The sequence below is a fragment of the Heloderma suspectum genome, chromosome 3, assembly GCF_057233095.1.
Source record: "Heloderma suspectum isolate Gila_16-S chromosome 3, 16-S_ref, whole genome shotgun sequence".
NCBI lineage: Eukaryota > Metazoa > Chordata > Lepidosauria > Squamata > Helodermatidae > Heloderma > Heloderma suspectum.
This window is the reverse complement of record NC_139460.1, coordinates 252,132,040-252,153,272: the sequence shown is the minus strand read 5'-3', so window position 1 is coordinate 252,153,272 and position 21,233 is coordinate 252,132,040. Positions and strand designations below refer to the sequence as shown.

Sequence of the window (21,233 nt, the reverse complement as noted above, 5' to 3'; positions counted from 1 at the left end):
ATATTTTGAATAAGAATATTTTAAAATATTAGAGATATGTAGACATAACAGAAAGTAGGCAAAAGGCCTCTTTTGCTTGGAAGTGTGCTTGCCCACAGCACCCTTGCCTGACTTTCCAGGGTTCACGTTGCCGTTTTTCACCAGTTATTAGAGTGTTGGTCATTCCACACCACTGTTCCTTGCACAGTTGCAACTCAGGGCTTCCGTTAACTCTTAAGAGTTGTCGAAGCCATCTAGAAGCCGAAGAGCTTTGGTGTAATTCCCTAGCTGCACATTTCAAGAGTCGTTACACATCAAGTAATAATACATCAAGAGAAGATCAACTATCGCCCAGCCTTGGCCTTTCTCTAGGAAATGAAGTGCATGCTGCAAGTTAATACAGAATGCTTTATACAGCACAGTAGCAAGTCACGCTCAAGCCTAAGTGAAAGAGGAGATGGTAACAGGTGAAAGGCTTGCCTTCAAGATTCTTTTTCTCCCTTTAGGGCAGCCACTAATCCAAGACAAAGCTGATTTATATAGCTGGAAAAATATGCATTTGCTCATTAAAGTTCTATATACATTAATGTTTTAGTGAACCTAAGCAACAGATGAATCTCTTTTTAAGCACGTGAAGCAACTGGCATTTCTTTGGCAGAGCTTCATTAGAAGTGTTCAGACAGTTGTCAGCTTTGTTCCATTTGTGCATGTTCATACTGAATTCAACTTTTAATTAGGAGCACAGCTGGTCTGAAGCTCTCACTTTGTACCAAGAGCACTGCCCTCGGTACCCTGTGTTGGGCTGCGATATTAACGAGCAGTGTAAAGAGTTATCATACCTGAAAAGGAAGAAAAGTGATGTTATATGTGATTCATAGTTCAGTTGCTGTTCCCCTTCCTCTTTTCAAAACACTTTGACATGAAAGTGTCAAAGCTGAGCCGCCCAGCTGAGCAGAGCAGAGCAGAGCAATCTGCTCCAGCTGGTCCAGGGACGACAGAAGCAAGCAAGCTCCCAGAGAGCAAGCGAACAGAGCGAGCAAACAGGGGGAGCAAACAGGAGTTGGCCAGGGGAGTTGCAGTGGTTGAAGAGACAAAGGAGACAGAGGCTAAGAGGTAAGTGGGCTGCAGGAAGCCCAGGGGGCTGCCCTTTATCCTTCCGATTGGCTGTGAGCTCACCAGGTGCTTCTGAGAGCTCCAACTGAATTGGAGGGGTGTGGCCTGAGTACTCCCAGCAGCTGACTGGGTGGGAAGCTTCAGTCTGTTTCCCGCCTCCCAGCTGAGCAGAGCAGAGCAGAGCAAGCTGCTCCAGCTGGTCCAGGGACTACAGAAGCAGGCAAGCTCCCAGAGAGCGAGCGAACAGAGCGAGCAAACAGGGGGAGCAAACAGGAGTTGGCCAGGGGAGTTGCAGTGGTTGAAGAGACAAAGGAGACAGAGGAGACAGAGGCTAAGAGGTAAGTGGGCTGCAGGAAGCCCAGGGGGCTGCCCTTTATCCTTCCGATTGGCTGTGAGCTCACCAGGTGCTTCTGAGAGCTCCAACTGAATTGGAGGGGTGTGGCCTGAGTACTCCCAGCAGCTGACTGGATGGGAAGCTTCAGTCTGTTTCCCGCCTCCCAGCTGAGCAGAGCAGAGCAGAGCAAGCTGCTCCAGCTGGTCCAGGGACTACAGAAGCAGGCAAGCTCCCAGAGAGCGAGCGAACAGAGCGAGCAAACGGGGAGCAAACAGGAGTTGGCCAGGAGAGTTGCAGTGGTTGAAGAGACAAAAGAGACAGAGGAGACAGAGGCTAAGAGGTAAGTGGGCTGCAGGAAGCCCAGGGGGCTGCCCTTTATCCTTCTGATTGGCTGTGAGCTCACCAGGTGCTTCTGAGAGCTCCAACTGAATTGGAGGGGTGTGGCCTGAGTACTCCCAGCAGCTGACTGGGCGGGAAGCTTTAGTCTGTTTCCCGCCTCCCAGCTGAGCAGAGCAGAGCAAGCTGCTCCAGCTGGTCCGGGGACTACAGAAGCAGGCAAGCTCCCAGAGAGCGAGCGAACAGAGCGAGCGAACAGGGGGAGCAAACAGGAGTTGGCCAGGGGAGTTGCAGTGGTTGAAGAGACAAAGGAGACAGAGGCTAAGAGGTAAGTGGGCTGCAGGAAGCCCAGGGGGCTGCCCTTTATCCTTCTGATTGGCTGTGAGCTCACCAGGTGCTTCTGAGAGCTCCAACTGAATTGGAGGGGTGTGGCCTGAGTACTCCCAGCAGCTGACTGGGCGGGAAGCTTCAGTCTGTTTCCCGCCTCCCAGCTGAGCAGAGCAGAGCAGAGCAAGCTGCTCCAGCTGGTCCAGGGACTACAGAAGCAGGCAAGCTCCCAGAGAGCGAGCGAACAGAGTGAGCGGACAGGGGGAGCAAACAGGAGTTGGCCAGGGGAGTTCGGCAGGGGAGGTCAAGGGGGAGGCCCCTAACATTTTTTTATTATTTTTTATTTTTTTAACTACCTTTTTTCCTTTTATTTGTCTTGTAACACACACTTTCACACCAGTGGGACTCTGCTTTTAACATCTACTAAGTAGAGGAGCAGGCACAGGCTAGTCTAGAACAATCACAAAGCTAGACACAAAAAGGGAAAAGAGGCTGTGGAAGGACAAGACTCTCCAGTGGTGGTGACCTGCAAGGTGTGTGCAATGTTTGTTTTCTTGCCTGAGAACAACATGGCCTACACCTGCAACAAGTGCAGGTTGATCACGCTGCTGGAAGAAAAAGTAAGTGGACTGGAACGGCGACTGTTGACCCTCCGGGGAATAAGAGAACACGAAGAGTTCTTGGACAGAATGAGGGAACTACAGCAGCAAAGGGAAGACCAGAAGCTTGAAAAGCAACAGCAAGATGAGGCAGTGGGAAATGCTGAGGTGAAGAAAAATGGAGTAGAGGATACTTCTTGGAAAAGGGTACAGTTAGGAGAAGAAGATGCCACCCTGCACCAGTGGAAGCAGTGGAGCTGTGGAACCGATTCCAGGTACTTGCGGATGAGACTGGAGGACAGCCTGCAGAGGAAGAATCACAGGGGAACCTGCATGTGAGTGAGCCAGAGGCTGAAGGTCAGTCAAACAGAGGCGATGAAACCCAGGCCTACAAGAAGAAGAAGAGAAGAGTGGTAGTAGTGGGAGACTCCTTGCTGCGTGGGATTGAGACCCAAGTATGTCGCAAAGACCCATGGACTCGCCAGGTATGTTGTCTCCCGGGAGGACAGATTAGAGATGTGACTGAAAGGTTGCCTGCACTCATAAAGCCCACTGACAGGTATCCCTTTCTTCTCATCCATGTGGGAACAAATGATACCGCCAAGCGGAGCTACGAAGAAATCACATCAGACTTTGAAGCTTTGGGAAGGAAACTCAAGAACTTTGGGGCCCAGATAGTTTTCTCATCCATCCTTCCAGTAGTTAGAAGAGGGATAGAAAGGGAACGAAAAATACTCCGGGTGAATGACTGGCTACAAAGGTGTTGCCGACGAGAGAGATTTGGATTCTGGGACCACGGGCTATACTTCCTGGAAGATGGGCTGTTGGCTAGGGATGGGTTGCACCTCACAAAGGCTGGGAAGAATGTGTTTGGCCACAGCATGAAGAACTTCATCAGGAGGGCTTTAAACTGAATCCTACGGGGAAGGGAGACATAAAGTTGGGGGTAACAATGGACATAGGCGCATGCACTGCAACGGAGAGAACAGCTCTGATAGCGCCCAATAATAGTCTTCAGACACATGTAGGAAGAAAGCCAGACTATGAAGCACATGGTCTTCGATGTCTGTATACTAATGCCCAGAGTATGGGAAACAAACAGAACGAACTTGAACTCTTAATACAAGAGGGAAATTATGACCTGATAGGTATAACTGAGACTTGGTGGGATGACTCTCATGACTGGAATACAGCAATTGAAGGATATAACTTGTTCAGAAAGAACAGGAGGAACAGAAAGGGAGGTGGGGTTGCACTGTATGTGAAAATACATATCTCTGCACAGAAATACAGGAGGAGGAGCTTGGTAGCCACATCGAGAGCATCTGGGTTGAAATAAATGGAGCAAAGAATAAAAGGAACCTGGTGGTCGGAGTCTACTACCGGCCACCCCAATCAAGGAGAAGACGAGGATGAAACTTTTGAAAAGCAAATGGCCATTGTTTTAAGGAAGCATGATGTAGTAGTAATGGGGGAGTTCAATTTCCCCGATATTTGTTGGGAGACAAATTCTGCAAAACATGGCCCCTCCAGGAAATTCCTGACTTGTGTGGCGGATAACTTCCTCCTACAGAAAGTAGAGGAAGGAACTAGAGGATCGGCTATCCTTGACTTGATCCTAACCAACAGAGATGACTTAGTGGATAAAGTAGCAGTTACAGGAACTCTGGGGGAAAGCGACCATGTTGTACTTGAGTTCTTGGTTCTAAGGGAAGCAAAAGCTGAGTGTAGTCAAACGCGTACCCTGGATTTTAGGAAAGCTGATTTTAATAAACTCAGAACAATGATCGGTAAGGTCCCATGGCAAGCGACGCTAACGAGAAAAGGAGTCCAAGATGGGTGGGAGCTTTTAAAAAAGGAAATTCTCAAGGCACAATCACAAACCATTCCAACAAGAAGAAAAGGTGGAAGACAACAGAAGAAGCCAATGTGGCTTCACAAAAAGCTTAGAGATGACCTGAAAACAAAAAAGGACACATATAGGAAGTGGAAAGAAGACCAAGTAAGAAAGGAAGAGTACAGGCAGATAGCACAGAATTGCAGGGATGGTGTCAGGAAGGCTCAAGCTGAGAATGAGCTGAGGTTAGCAAGGGATGCTAAAAACAACAAAAAGGCTTTCTTCAGCTACGTGCATAGTAAAAGGCAGAGGAAAGAAATGGTGGTTCAGCTATTAAATCAGGATGGCAAAACGATAACAGATGACAAAGAAAAGGCAGAGGTGCTCAATTCCTACTTTGGCTCAGTCTTCTCCCAAAAGAGGGTCTATGACCCCCCTGGCAAAGGCGAAGTACAGGCTGAAGGGGCAGGATTGCAGCTTGAGATCGATAGGCATATGGTCAAGGAACACCTCATTACTTTGAATGAGTTCAAATCTCCAGGGCCAGATGAACTGCATCCTAGAGTAATAAAGGAACTGGCAGAAGAACTCTCAGAACCGCTGTCTATTCTCTTTGAGAAATCATGGAGGACGGTTGAAGTGCCATATGACTGGAGGAGGGCTAACGTTGTCCCTACCTTCAAAAAGGGTAAAAAGGAGGAACCTGGGAACTACAGACCAGTCAGTCTGACATCAATCCCTGGGAAAATTATGGCACAGATGATAAAGCAATCCATCTGGAAGCACCTTGACAACAATGCCGTTATTATGTGAAGCCAACATGGATTTGTCAAAAACAAGTCCTGCCAGACAAATCTGCTCTCATTTTTTGATCAAGTAATCTTCCTTGTAGATCGTGGGAATGCTGTAGACATCATATACCTCGACTTCAGCAAAGCTTTCGACAAAGTGCCCCATGATATCCTGATGAGCAAACTAGCTCAAAGTGGGCTAGATGAAAAAACGATCCAGTGGATCCACAGTTGGCTACAGAATCGGACTCAAAGAGTGCTTATCAATGGGACCTTCTCAAACTGGGGAGAGGTAACGAGTGGGGTACCGCAGGGCGGGATAGCTAATACTTTAGAAGACAGAAACAAAATTCAAAGTGATCTTGATAGACTGGAGCGCTGGGCAGAAAACAACAGAATGAGATTTAATAGGGATAAATGCCAAGTTCTGCACCTAGGAAAAAGAAACCAAATGCACAGTTACAAGATGGGGGATACGTGGCTCAACCACACTACAAGCGAGAAGGATCTTGGAATTGTTGTCGATCACAAGCTGAATATGAGCCAACAATGTGATGTGGCTGCAAAAAAGGCAAATGCTGTTTTGGGCTGCATTAAAGAAGCATAGCTTCCAAATCCCGGGAAGTACTAGTTCCCCTCTACTCAGCACTGGTTAGGCCTCATCTGGAGTACGGTGTCCAGTTCTGGGCACCACACTTGAAGAAGGATGCAGACAAACTGGAGGGGGTTCAGAGGAGGGCAACAAAGATGATCAGGGGACTGGAAACAAAGCCCTATGAAGAGAGACTGAAAGAACTGGGCATGTTTCGCCTTGAGAAGAGAAGACTGAGGGGAGATATGATAGCACTCTTCAAGTACTTGAAAGGTTGTCACAGAGAGGAAGGCCAGGATCTCTTCTTGATCATCCCAGAGTGCAGGACACGGAATAATGGGCTCAAGTTACAGGAAGCCAGATTCTGGCTGAACATCAGGAAAAACTTCCTGACTGTAAGAGCAATACGACAATGGAACCAATTACCTGGGGAGGTGGTCGGCTCTCCCACACTGGAGGCCTTCAAGACGAGGCTGGACAGCCATTTGTCAGGGATGCTCAGCTCTGACTTGGATTTTTGCATTGAGCAGGGGGTTGGACTCGATGGCCTCGTAGGCCCCTTCCAACCCTACTATTCTATTATTCTATGATCTATGATTCTATGATGTGAGGAGGTGGGGGGCTATCCAGCAATGAGTTGAAGCAGTTTTCCTGCTACAGAGTAGAGCCAGAAAGGGAGGGAGGGGTAAGATGGTTAATAAAGGATGTGGGTTAAAGCCTTCTCTCCTCACTACCAGATGTCCCCATAAGATAGGCACCTAATAGGCAGACTACTTGAATCAGTTTTCTTTCGACTCTACTAGAGGGAATTTTCTGGATAGTCCCTCCGCCATTACATAGCAATGACCATGTATTGTCAGGAGCGCTCTGGCGGCCTCTCCCAGTAGATTCCAATAGCCAACTCAGGACACAGATGAAAGGATTTCTTTTCAAAGCTTTATTCCTTTTACAACTTAATGACTCTTTCAGATGCTAATCACCAGCGGCTAAAGCAAAGAACAGCAGCGTGGACTAAGCTTCAGGCAGGCAGTTGATCCCCGTTTGAAAAAGAGTCACTTGAAGACCCAGGACTTATGGGCTAGGGAGAGATCCTCCCTCTTTCCCTTGGGTCCATGGGAGGCGGCCGTTGCTACGCCTCCTTTCCGTGCCCTCCATCGTTCGTCGCTCTTTGCATCTGTGTCGAGCGTCTAAGAAGCCCCCCTCCCGCACTCCCTCACTACCCGGGTCACTAACTATCTCTGGAATGCCGGCAGGAGGAATCTCTGCCAGGTGCTGAGCCTGTGAGGGATGAGCTGGCTCCACTCCCATGGATGGCTGTTCCTCCTCAGAATCAGAACTGCTCTGGGGCTCTCTGGGCTCAGTTTCCGCCCTGACATGTATGTACTATTGGGTACATGTGCAGCAGGGGGCCATGTCAATCCCAACTCCCTGGCAATGTCTGTGGGCCAATTCATACTTTATATGTATGCAGGATAGTGGGAAAACATGTTTGTGTTCACACCTTTTAACATTTTTACATATATGTGTAAAACATGTTGTGTATGTATGTTGTATGAAGCAACTTTTAGATGAGCAATCTTACTATGCCTTTGATTGCTCAGTATTAGCATCACAAATGTCTTCTTGGTACTGATGTGTTTCAGTTATTTTTGTGGTCATGTCTCCCAAATGACAGCTGAGATGATGTGCTGTTTTCTAGTATCTTTGAGGATTTAACTTAAACATTGTTTGAAATTAAAGTTTGAATGAAATATTCTTTCTTCTCCTTAATCATTACAATTCACCATATACTTTGAAAGAGCAATTCCATTTCTACTTCCCAAAGAGGGGGAGTCTCCATCAACCTGGACTGGGAGAAGCTGAGCCAGATAGGCAAAGAGTATTTTCTTCCTTAACATTTTCATGGGTTATCAGGCTTTTTGCAGAGTAACCTTCTTGGTTGTTATTTTTGGTTGTTACTTTTTTATGTGTTCTTCATGAAGTTACTGACTGTTTAGATTCTGTTAATGATAATAACTTTTAGGAATGATACTACTAGGATCAGCTCCAGGTTTCTGAGGGCTCAGACAGAAAACCATTGCTGGGTCCCTTTAGATCTCCCTGCAAACCATAACCACTAATGTGAAAACCATATTCTTTTAATCCTAAAGGCATGGTTGGATATAGTTATTATTGGTTTGGTAGGAGAAGGAAGTCTACACATGTTCAAAAGCACTCTGTTTTAATACTTCATATGTTCCAGGGTTGAGCCCTGGCTAAAATTAATCCATGAAAGGAAGTATTGGAAAAGAACAAACGAATAATGAATTAATTTTAAGGACTAGAGCAGGTGTATTGAACCACAGGCCAAATGTGGCCCACCTGGGGTCCTAGTCTGGCCCTCCAGGGTTCCCCAGATGGTGACGCCCCTTCCTCTGGCCCCACCCCTTTCCCTGACAGCTGATCATGTGGTGGTTTCCTAGGTTTTGCACAGTTTTATTCCCCATTCTAAAAGGTTAAAATGGCTCTCCTAAGACTTAGTTACTGTCTGTCACCTAGAGAGAGATTTTTATCCTGTGTTTCTTCTTGTCCTGAGATGTCATTTTGAGAAAAACTGTATGCCTTTGGCTGATAGAACAAACATGTTACGTACCAGGTTTCATTATTTGCAACACCTGCTTTCAATAGTAGATGGAATTATGTATAATTATATTTATATGTGATGGAAATGATTTGATCCTTTATTGTGGATTTGTTTGGGGGGGGTTACCCCTTCTTCTCTCCTGTTTTGTGATGACCTTTTAGTTTTAAACAAATAAAGGTTGAACAAAAGTTACTGTCAGTAAGAGCTTTAAGCTGAAATAGCTGGTATTTTTGGTGTTTTGGTCCTGCCCCTTTTTCCTTTGGCCCCACCCACCAGTGGAATGTGATCCCCAAGAGCTCCTCCTTAATTGAATTAGGCCCTCAGGGCTGAAAGATGAACAGTACTGGACTAGAGGTACCATTCAGTTAAGTTAAAATATAGTCTGATATATTGTTTAAAATTATTTTCTTTGTTTAACATTAAAACACAAGTATGTAATTTTTCATTCCCTAAATTTTAACCCACACTTAAACCGCAACCCAACTCAGAAGTAAGCCCCGCTGAATTCAGTAGGGCTTACTCCTAGATAAGAGTCTATAGGATTGCAGCCTTTAACCATGCATTTTCCCTTGCTTGGATCCCAATTAACTTAAGGAAGTTCACAGAAGGAAAGTTATGTGGGAGGCAGATAAATAAGGAGCTTATAAGTACGGTAAATGACCTGGAGAACAGAAGTTGCTGGAATAATTTATGCTTCAGAGGGTTTCTAGAATGTGTGGGCGATGCCAGTCCAGACCAGTTCTTGCATGAGTGGTTCACAGAACACTTCCAAGATATACCACAGACTGGCAATAGAGCTTGCCCATAGATTAGGACTTCCTCCCACCCTTGAGGCAAACAAACCAAGATATATCATTCCACACTTCATTTACTCCAGGACCAAAGTGGAAATATATAAACTTGCCAGAAGCAGTATTACAGCGGCCTTGAGTGCCATTTTTCTTAGTGGAAAGGTGGGGCACAAATCAAATCAATAAATAAATTCAAGGATGCCAAGATCCAAATATTTCAGCATTTCTCAGCTGAAACCCTGAGATAGTCAAACTGCAACCAGTTACAGTAGCCCTCCATAGAAGAGGCCTGAAGTATGCATGGGGATTTTTGTTTAAGTTACTAGTCACAAAAGACTGAAATCCTTGCAGATCAGTACAGTGTGAGACATTTACCAGCTAATCAGGCATTTAAACATGTCTGTGTCCCTGTGTCTCATTTTCCCTTCCTGGACACTGTGGGAAGATAGATTCAGAGGATAAGATAGGCAACTAGTAGGTGATCAAACGTAAGAGAGCCCAAGAAAGAGTTTCAGCAAGACCATGTGAGAGTCAGAGGAACTGGGGAACCGGAGGTCCTCTACAACATCTCTTCTGGTCCATAGTCGGTCTGCTCACCAAGCTGAGTCAACTCCAGAGTGATGTAAACAATCTGACAACCGTGGCAATCTGCCCACCACCCCAGGATGGCTTAAATGTCATGAAATCTGTGCAACCCTGGATACTTATAACCAAAGTAGCTCTGTTTTACCTTTTTTCTTTCTGTGTACTTTGGCCATATTTATGAAGAGAAGATCTCTGGCCTTCATTGCTTATGTGCTGAGCAATTAGACTCACCCTATTGATTTAACAGCTTCTCTGACAATGGAAAGACTCTGGATTCTACCAGGTTCAGAAAGGGTGGGAAATGTTGCAATTGTTTGAGACTCTTTTTTTTATCATTTTGGCCCAAAATAGCTCTGTGAGTCAGATCTCAGCCACAGTGGGAATCCTTATTCAGTATTTGCTTATATGAGGTGTGTTCTGTGATATTTTCTGTGACATTTTGCACTTTACTAAAAGCTAGTAGGGGAAATGAGAGGTTAGTTAAGTAATCCTGCTCCTTTATTTTCCCAGTATTTCTCTGCCTTGTCATATATGTATCCTTGGGTAGACTCCTCTTGTTTAATAAGGATTAGATCATTCCCCTGGTTTGTCAATATACTGATTATACCTAATATCCCAACTTGTAATAACTGATGAATGAGCTTTTATATTACACTTTCTATTTCTTGTTTTGTTGTTCCTATTTGTTTTCATAGTTATATTTATGCTGAAAACATCAATAAGTTTAGAAAATAATGTGGGATAGGGGTGTGTGTGAGGCGGGGGACTACTGGGGAGGAGAGAATTGCCCAAAATCAGGTGGAGGGCTGCCAATTTTGCGTGATTCTCCTCTCCCCCAGTAGCCCCTTGCACCCCATGCCAAATTGTTTAGGAGGGCCTCCTGACTTTCCCCTTTGGGGAGCTGCAGTGGGGGGAAAATGGGAAACTTTCCATTTGTAAAGTTTCTTCAGGTTGTGATCCTGTACACACTTACCTGGGAGTGAGTCCTGTTGGACTCAGTAGGGCTTATTTCTGTGTAGAGAGGTATAGGATTGCAGTGTAAGTTAATTTATCTTAGGGTCCAAGCCTCTGAAAATAAGTAAGTTCTAAATCTTAAAAATTCAAATGATACTTTAGACATGAGGGCTAAACGGGTGCTTCAAATATGTTGTTCCTGTATTTCCTATCACTTTATAAAATTATCCATGATTCATTTAGCAAAGTCTGTACCCAATTGGAAATAGGGAACACTATCTGCTTTTTGAGAGTTACTGGGTATTTTATTTTGATGAAAGATTATAATAGACTACACAATCATGTAACTTTGGTGGTGAAGGAAAATAACTTGATTGGTGGGTATTTTATTCCACTGCAAGAGTATAAGAATAGGCTACATGTCAATGATTTATATATGAGCTGTTATAAGCATAGAGAAAAATAAAATAGCTACCAACAACTGTGGTAATATCGGAAGATTTCTCCATCGTCACAACATGTTGCAGACCTTGCCAAGTGGAAAATTCAGCATTCTCTATTTTCACACTTCTGTAAAGAAAGAAATCTTCTGATTTTCAAGAGCTAGTGGGATTTTATTCTCTTCCATTCTTATAACAATAGCTCACACATACATCACAGATTGGGTTGGGATGGAAGTTCTGAAGTTTGCACCTCTTTGTAAGGAATGAGGTATTGTCTAATTATCAAAACTTAGTAGGTGTAGACTTAAACTTAAAATTAATAGCAAATGAGGTCTGAATATATGGGTGTGCGTACTTTCCCTGGCTGTCTCTTGTAGACAAGAACAAACTGAACAGGAAGAGTTGGCAGTAGCAGTTCCATTAGGTGCCTGGTCTTTGTCCCAACCAGCACTATAAGCATAATTCATTGACCGAGACCCATCCCAAGTGTGTGAAAATGGTGCCAGCACCACTCTTGTCTTTGTGCTGCAAGTGCTACTTTTCCTCTTCCTCACTACCCATTGCCCAGAGGAATATGCCACTGGAGAGACAGGATGTGAGAGCAGACCAGCAGTGAGGAGGAAAACCATGCCGGGGGGTGGGGGGATGTCTACAGCCACTGCTATGCTACTTCTCACCTCTGCCAGCTCCCACCTTGCCCTTTGGGTGACAAAAGGGAGCAGCAGCACTTCTTTCTTGGGGTGGTTGCAGATAGGGCAACATTCATATGTGCCACAAAATGATGGCATCCAGTCAGCAGTTGGCTCTTCATTGATGTGGACTGGTGTGTGTCAAATGCCCAGCCATACTGACTTCTGATACTGGGCCTGAATATCAGGTTTGTATTTCTTCCATCTTAGGAGCTATTCATGCATCTTCAGTAATATAAACAATTGTGGCAATGGCATAAAAGTATGAATGACTGTATGGTAGGTAATTTAATTTTCAATCATTGTAAAAATATTTTTATTTTGTTATTAACCACAGAAGTACCTATCACAGCTTGCAGAAGAGAATCTGAAGATGAATGAAAAAGAAAGTTGTTTGACACAAGATGATACTGGAATTGTCCCTCATTTTGAGGAGAAAAGGCTATGATCTTGATTAATTTGAAGTAAACAGTTCATGATTTTTTGCTGATCCCAATGATGCACCTTTAGTTTTCACGCTGTTAAAGGAGGGAAAGCATAATGAAGAGCTTGTTCTATGCATCTACACTGAGAACATCATTAATACGTAATGCCTGAAATACAGTGAAGCAACAGTGACAAATCTATAGCCAGCAGAGCTCAGCTTCCTTAAACTGTAACGAATGCAACTAAATCAGAATTCTCAGGGATTTTCTCAGTGTTAGGTCTTCAGGTAGATTGTTCAGTGAAAATTATTTGGGGGAATGACCTGAATAAAGATACAATATTTTCATTCAATCACCTTGTCCAGCAGTGAACCACAGGTCGTGTAATCATGTCTATAGGTCAGTGTGTTACTGCTGATAAGATTGCTACTTTGATGACAGCAGTACCTCTGTCTTGTATCAAGTAGTTCATGGTCCATATATTCAAAAGGTTTATAGTCTGCATTGGAGGGGACAGGAGCAGTGAAGTCTTCAGTGCCTGAACAGATTCCAGAAGACTAAAATTTGAAACTTTTGGCATATCGTGTTCCCAGTTTTGTCTCTGATAAGATTGGTAATCTATTTACATCAACTTTTCTTAAGGCTTATTTCTATTAAATCTATTAAAGGCTTATTTTTATTAAATCTGCATAAATTTGCACATGAATAAAATAGTTTTAAATGGAAAAGAGCATTTTGCTTTATTTTAGGTGATGCATACAATTGTTGCATCACCATAGAAGACACACTTCTCCCTGCATGAGAAAGAAGTAGGTATGCCTCTTCTAAGATGGTGCCTGCCACCCTGAGGGGTTTCGGTCCCAGGACATAGTCTGAAGACATACGATGCAGTAATCTTGCTGAAGCTAAGCAGGCTGGTCTGGACTCTACCTGGATGAGAAACTCCTCAGGAGCCGTATGTATGCTGCCTTGAGTTCTATGATCAAAGGCAGGCAAGTGCACATATAAAACTAATAAATACTTTAAATTTCTCCAGTAAATCAGAAGCATCTTTTTAACTGATCAGAGAGTTTTCAATTATTTATTGACTAAACATTGCAGCCCTAGTTTGAACAGACTGAATTTCTATGTTGATATATAGATGCCCAATATAGTATTATTATGTATGTGCTTAAACAATATGTGTGTTATATCATCCAGAGTTCCACTAAAGTAAATAGCATATTTATCTAATTTGTTTCAGTAAGGCTTGAAGTGATTAAATGGATAGATCCTGTAAATCTGTTAGTAGTATCAATCATAGGATGATCTTTTAAAAAATGCACCAGGTACCATATGAGTTGCTGAGCCATATCCAAAGGAACAGCAAGTATGTTCGCTGCAGTTCCTTGTTTAGAATGTTTCTGATGGAAGTTTGAAATAGGAAAAATACAGGAGAAAGGTTCCCATCATTTACTGCTTCTAAAGTTTACTAGATTATCATCCCATACCACTGGTACTTCTGAGATCTTCCCAGTGAGTAAATTACCAGAAAAATGGGCCAACTGCCAAGATCTTCCAACCAAAAACGTGTTTTATGTTACTGGTTTCCTAATACCATAATCCTTTTTCTTGGAGGTGGAGTGGTGAACCAATATCTTCAGTTCACTTTCCCCGTTTCTTTGTGCTGTCATTAGGGTAGGTTCCATTTCATTAAATGGTATAAACATTCCATTTATTACTATCAGAGATGGGGCCAAACAGCACATTTCAGATTCATAAACTTTAGAGCCTTTGAAGGTCCTGGCTTGGGCTTGGCAGTGTAAAACACAGGGGCAGGCATATTTTTCAAGCACACACCTGATCTCTTCCAGATATTGAATGTAATGAACTTTCCATCCATCCCTTAAAAACATTTTATCCCATCGTTTCACATACAATTTTCCAAGACAGCTGAGTTTTAATACAACAATTGAAACAGAAAAAAAAAACAATAAAACCATAAAGCAGCACTAAAAGGAATAAATGTTTACTGCTGGCTTCCAGAAACATGAATACCCTTACCTTGTCACACAAGACGCTGTTGGTCTGTGTGGAGAATGTAAAGTCCTTTCTGTTGCTGTAATTTATGACATGGATCTTAGGGAAAATGTTGACATGGACAATTCCTAATGAATGCACATCTAGCTGGGAGATAATAGACATGGCTGAGGGAAAAAAGCTTTTGCCTTGCAACAAAAATGGGCCACCTTGCATTTAAATTCTTGCACCGAAATTTGAAATTTAAGAAACATTACTTTTGCACCTGCTTTAATTCTTCACAAATGTAATGTGCACTGAGTTATATGTATGTATAGCACAAAGCAGTCTGAACTGTAGCCAAAGACTATTTATTATTTCTATGTATTTCTTATTTATGGAATAAATAAGCTTTCTTATTTATAAACTGTTGCTTAGTATCTCAGTTAAACATTTAAAGTCTTTAGAACATGTAATATTTTCATACTTGTCTCAACCTATTATTCGTAATGGGTGTTAATATCACATGTATTTTTCATTTTAAAACTAAAAATCTAAAATTGCCCCATAAAACTTGACAAATGTTGCTACTGACCTGCACACTAGTGTTTATTTCTATTAAGTCTGTGATTCGTTGATATATATTTGAACTGGACCAGATGTTACTATTTATTGAGTTCACACAATCTTGTTTAATTGTTGGCTTGTAAACATTTGAAATGTGTTAGAATTTCAGTTAATTAGGAAACATCACAAGTTTTAATTGCTCTTGTGTACCTAAGATTTCAAACTATATTTGTTAAAATAAATGAATGATTGTAATAAAGATAATTTTAATGATTATGCAGGAATTGGTTATCTTTCCTGTCCGTGTCACAGTTGGTTTAATCTTGTCTTATAGGCCCCTGTGCAAGCATAATGGCTGTGATCTCTTAATCACAGTTCGGAGATCAGGAGGAAGCCACAAGTGCCCCCCTTCCTCCCTTCTACACAATGAGACAAATTCAGGTACCAAAATAGTTGAGTTTAGTTTATTTAAACAAAAACCAGGGCCCAACGTCTAAAATATTTTCATCCTGCTTTTCCTCCTAAAATGGGAAAACCCTGACCTTCCCATTAGGCAAAGTGAAGCAGTTGCCTCAGGCAGCAAATACTGAGATGGAGCAGCAAGATGTTAAGAGGAGAGAATTCTGTGGAATGTGGCCGGTCCTATGCCCCTTAAGTTAGTCTGCTGCCTTCAGATATGAAAATGCTGCCCTGTTGCCAGTGCTGAAGAAAGATTAAATGGTATTCTAGTCAGCTGTTGTACATGGAATGGGAGGAGGCTTCTTCTTGTCCTTTGCATCAGGCAGCAAAATGTCTAAGGCCAGCCCTGGGCAAATCTAGTGCCAGGGCAGGGACCCTCCTGCTCTGACAAACATTTTGATTGGCTGCGGGTAGCTCCTGAATGAAGCCTGATTCTGTGACGAGGGGCTCCTTCACACCGAGCTTTTATCCTACGATTGAGATTGCTCCTTCGTGGAAGTTTGCGGGCTCTTACCTTGACCCTCCTGCACTAAATGCCCTTTGTTTTTAAATAGGTCACAGATAACGAGCTTTCAAATTACCACATTGTGTTCCGCTTCGGTTTCCTCCGTCAAAAGAGTTAAAGCGGCAAGAAGAGGAGTGAGATCAACGAAACATATGGAAGACTCAGAGAAGGGGGGGAGACGGAGGGGGGAAAGGAAGCGCTTGTAAAGGGAGTCAGTTGTGATCCTGCATTTAAAATGGAAGCAGAAAGCCCCGTTTTAAATGGAGGATTTTAGACTGGTGTAGAAATGCCCCTTAGAAATCACTGCTCCTCACAGCTGTGTCCACGTTACCTTGTGCATGTCTGTAACTGAGGATGTTTGTAATTTTTCATGTGTAAGAAGAAATGGACAGCGTAAACTGGCTCAAAGAAGGTACTGTTGATGAGTGAAGCTCAGAAAAACCCATAAATCTTTTTAACGGTGCCGTGGTTCTTCCAAAGGAATTGGCCAGTTAACTTTTGTTCTTGTCCCCAATGTTAGGAATTTTTTTTAAGCCCCTTAAAAAAATTTCACATTTCTATTGTGAATAGTCTTCCCCCTGCTGGACAGTTGATTATTACAGCAACTTCATGAGTTTGTATCTCAGCATCTCAGACCTTCAGGGTCTGCCTAGCCACTGGTAGAACAATATTGTTCTATCAGCTCCAATGCTTCGTACTTTGTTTTCCAGACTTTTCCTTGTGATTGACCCTCTGTGACTGACTCCTGGACTCCTTCTTGACTCTGCTTCTGGACTGTGTAATGTATGCGACTACCTAGCTGTGCTTTAACCTTTGCCTGTTGTCTTGACCACACCTGCCTTAGCCTGAACCTGATGAACTGAAGCCTGTGTCTAAAACCAGTGCCTGCTTTGTTACTTTGCTTCTTGGTTAGCCCCCTCACTCAGAGTCTGCGGCAACCAAAGCAGGACAATCTCCTTAAAGGTTCCAAAATGGAAAAGCACTCAGGTGTTGCACTTTCCACTCAGTTCTTTAATCCAGGGGTGTTGAACCTCAGTTCCACAGGCCAAATCCAGTCTGCCTGCAGTCCTAATATATATTTCTTTAGTTTGTTTATTTATTACATTTCTATACTGCCCAATAGCCAAAGCTCACTTCCCAACAAGGTTCCCCCGGATGGCCACGCCTCGTGACCTCACCCTCTTTCCCCCAGCTGCCAGTTGTTTGGTGGTTTCTTGGATCTTGTGTGTCTCCCCACCCCATTCTGAGAGGCTGAAATGCCTCTCCTATGCCATAGTTACAATCAGTAAGAGGTTTAGAGAGCAATTCTATGGTTCCTGGGTGAGTGTCCAGCGCTCTGACCTTAGAAAGGGGAATTGTAGATCTAATCCCCAGCCCTGCCCCCTTGCAGCCGGTGTGGAGAGAACTGTGCTGACTGCCTCTCCAAGGCTGGAAAACTGACCTTGGACAGAGGGAAAGGGGGGCATTCTTGTGGGTGGAGAGGGGAGGAGACCAGAGAGGCCAGGATACTATTTATCCTGAGCTTCGTCCATCCTCCTTCCCTCTCCCTCCAAGGCACCCTCACTAGAGAGGCTGAAGAGCCCGTTCAGTGAAAAAAAGCAAAGGACAGGGAGGCAAAGATGGCCTCTGCCACTCCTCCTGCCCTGTTGGCTTCAGCTCAGCAGGGCACAGGAATCGTGGAAGCCTCTGAGTTCAGGGGCTTCCAAGCAGTGAGGGCCCAGTCCATGGGATTGCACCCTTAAGCTAAAATATGCTGGTATTTGGGGCCTGCTTCTGTTGCCTTTGGCCCTGCCCATGACTAGAATATAGCTCAAAGAGCATCTCCAAAACTGAATTTGCTTTTGGGCTGAAAGAGATTCAATACCCCTCGATTAACCAGTCATCATTTGCATCTTCTGTGGAATAAATCCTAAATCCTGCTTGCTACAGCAAGTAGAGAGGAAAGCAGCAAGGGGCCTGGTGGGGGAACAGGGCAGGGGGCAGTAACTGTCCTACCTCTGACTGCATTAAATTGCCTTTCCATTTATTATTTGTCCTGGACATGAAACCCAGAGTGATCTTCAGCCAAGTTACTTTGGGCGCTTCTCGCAAGGCTTCTGTGATGCAATCACCCTGCCTTGCTCATGGAATTCTATGGGAGATCTAGATGACATCTTCCACTCATCCTCCCGTATTTTCCCACCATTTCTGTCTTTTTCCTACTGCAGGAAATCTGTTAAGGGGAAAAAGATGGAATTGCTTTGGATTGGTAACCCAAATCTCATGCATCTAATGAAGGAAGCCTCCCCTCTCAACTCTCCAGTAAGCCATAGGGCTGACTTTTAGAAAGCAGAAGACACCATCAGAAAATCTGATCCAGTTTCAGATGCAAATTAGGTGAATTTAGTCCAGAACCAAGCTCAAATTAATGTTTGCCAATAACATCCTAGATTTCCCATAGCTCAGCTCCATGGTTTGTCAGAAAATAGATAGGTATATATGAAATCTCATGCTGCATTAAACTTTGCAGCGTGATGTACAGAAAGTCTTTTAAGCAGCTACCAGTTACATACACAGTTCTTCCACCAGTTGCTAGGTGGGGGCTGTGGTGGAAATGTTGCCTTGAATTGGCATAGTGCTTATCCATCATCATTCCAAAAACCTGGGGTACATCAAATCTTGATTATAAAATCTCACCTTGTAGCTTCTTTAAAAGTGTTTGAACCTGTCTTTCTACTTTTCTTCTCTAATCCTTAAAGAAGAGAAAGGAGGATAAACCGATTTTGTTGTTAGGGTTGGCAAAGCAGGTTGGATGACTTAAACTTATCTTCGACAGATAGCAGCAAGATGATGGCAACAGACGCTTACCTTGACCCAGCAGGGAGGACGTTGCCTGAACAGAATGGTGTGGGCCTGTTGACGGAAGACCTGGCCTGCCTGCAAAACATGAAGACGCACAAATCTACCTGCTCACAGCACTGAAAACAAATGTCTTGTTGGGTTCTGTTATGTCATACAGATACAGCATGTTGGCAAGGCTGCAACCTACGACAATGTGTGTGTGTGGCGGTGGTGGAGAACCCTGCCATTATTAGCCTCTAGCATCACCTTTCTAGGTAACAAAAATATTTCGATTTAGAACTGGCACTCTGCCCTTATTTCCACCCACTGTGCTGTAACAGCCTGCCGAAAACAAGACTGAGGAGAGGAACTCAAATACCATAGTGAGGTATTTCCATCAAGGGAACAGCCCTCATCTTTTGTGCCAGGCCGTGATATGAGTAACTGGAACCTTAAGGATTGCCCTTGCAGCCTATCTGTGGGCTGTAGCTCTGAAAGAGGGTGGCCAGGCCAGGCCAGGATTTCTTTTCACTTTGCCCACCACCTTCAGCTAGGGGAGGGAGCAGCTATACTTCTGCCAAGGTGTTGCTCCTTTCACTGGCTACTTTGTTCCTCGGTTTCTGCTTTCCTCCCTTTTCTGCAGGCTCCTGTCTCTTTTACCTAGCTCTGCTCCAGTTCCTGTGTTTCATTACTCACTGTTCTGTCCCCTTCCTCGAGGCCAGGGGTGCACAACCATTTCAGCCCCAAGGGCTACATGTAATGCTGGCTCGGGGGCTGTGCATGCACACACATCCCAGTGGTCCTGACAATCCTTGCTGGTAGCAATGGTGAGAAAAGAGCAGTCTGTATGAGGATCTCTAGGGGAGGGAGAAATCGCCAGGCGGAAAAGCAGCAGAGGCAGAGGGCCTTGCAAGGATTGTGCACCCCTGCTCAAGGCCCTAGAACCTGCCTCCTCAGACCTCTCCCCTTGCCACTGAGCCCTGACTGCTGGCCTCTTCAGTCTCCTTACTTTATCCACCCATTTCTTCCTGTCTCCTCACCTGCTTGAAGATTCATGCTCACAAAGTGGGACTGTTGCAAACATTCTTATTTCTTTTATGGACTACATTGATAAGCCACCTTTCCGCCAAAGCACTCAATGTGGTTTACATTCATAGTAAGGCTTATAGCAGCCTTCTCCAGCTGGTGCCCTCCAGATGTTTCGGACTTCAACTCCCACCAGCCCCAGCTGGCACGGCCAATGGTCAGGAATGCTGCGAGATGTCATCCAAAACATTTGGAGGGCACCAGCTTGGGGAAGCAGGTTACAACCTAAAAGAGATGACACAAAAAAGAAAGGACATTGGGATGGAAGAGGAAAAGAGTACAAAGTAAATCCTGGTGCTACATAATGAAGTTGCCTAATATTCATATGACCTTCTTCACATGTTCAGTGAAGCTGTGAGCAAGGGATGGGATTGCACCCGCTGGCCATAGCCCCCACCCGCGACATCAGCTTTCCCACTGGCCACTTGTTTGGCATTAGTGAGAAATTGTTGGAAATTGTTTTAGCTATATGTTGTCTGTGTGCACGTGCTGTCTGTTTATATATTTGTCTGTAAATGATTTTACACTTTGTATAATGTATTTTAATCTTTGTAAACTGCCCAGAGAGCTTTGACTTTTCGGTGATACAGAAATCAATGAAATGAATGAAAGCGATGCAGAATGCCTTTTGACTGGGGCCCCATCTACACGAGCTATTTACTCCAGGGCCGCTGTGATTTGTGGTCCCTTGGGAGACATGATGCAGTCGCCACTTTACAGCCTAACCATGGTTTTCAGCCAGAACATGCGGATTTCCAAAGATGTGTTTTGCTGTGACATTTTTGGCTTGCTGCGGGTTTCCCGCAGTTGCGAGCTGTTTGTCCCTTCTTCAAACCGACTTTGCATTCTGTGGTGGGCATGTGGTAGGTGAACCACTCTGTGACACCCCTTCATTCCTCCCCATTCTTCACCTGCACAGTTACAGAGGCACGGGGAAGCGAGCTCATTTCTTCAACCACACTTTCGCACACCTTCGCACCTTCGTATCTTCATGATGGCTGCTTTGGAGTCAATGGCCAAGGGCGGGGGGGGGGCTCAGGGGACCTGAAGGTCCAGGATCAACTTCGCTCCAGCCACCATTTTGGAATGATGGGCAGGCACGTACCTCTCAAGGGCACATGCCTTGGCGAACCATTGTGAGAGTCTCGGGCTGGAGAACTTCCAAGCAAGGAATGGACAGACACAAAAGAACCCCTAAAACACAAACAGCCACTAAACCCCAAAGTGTCGCACCCCCACCCTCATGTGCCTGCTGTGCATTTAAATATAATGGTTTTAAACGGGCTGCGCGACTGCCGCGGTTTACTTCGCTTCAACGGCTGTGTGTCAGTATGCAGCGGATTTTCCCATCAGAGAAGTCTGCAGTAAAATGTGTGCGTG

At 44.3% G+C, this 21,233-nt stretch overlaps 1 protein-coding gene across 1 annotated transcript in view; it reads left to right on the top strand.

Moving 5' to 3' along the window:
• The window catches only part of RBM20 (RNA binding motif protein 20), a 191,627-nt gene extending 176,369 nt beyond the window's left edge, over positions 1-15,258 (top strand). Inside the window, exon 14 of the mRNA XM_084846282.1 lies at positions 12,331-15,258. Within this exon, the coding sequence (XP_084702408.1) occupies positions 12,331-12,441 (111 nt within the window). The 3' untranslated portion in view covers positions 12,442-15,258. The remainder of the gene's footprint in view (positions 1-12,330) is intronic.
• The last annotated feature ends 5,975 nt before the right edge of the window (positions 15,259-21,233 follow it).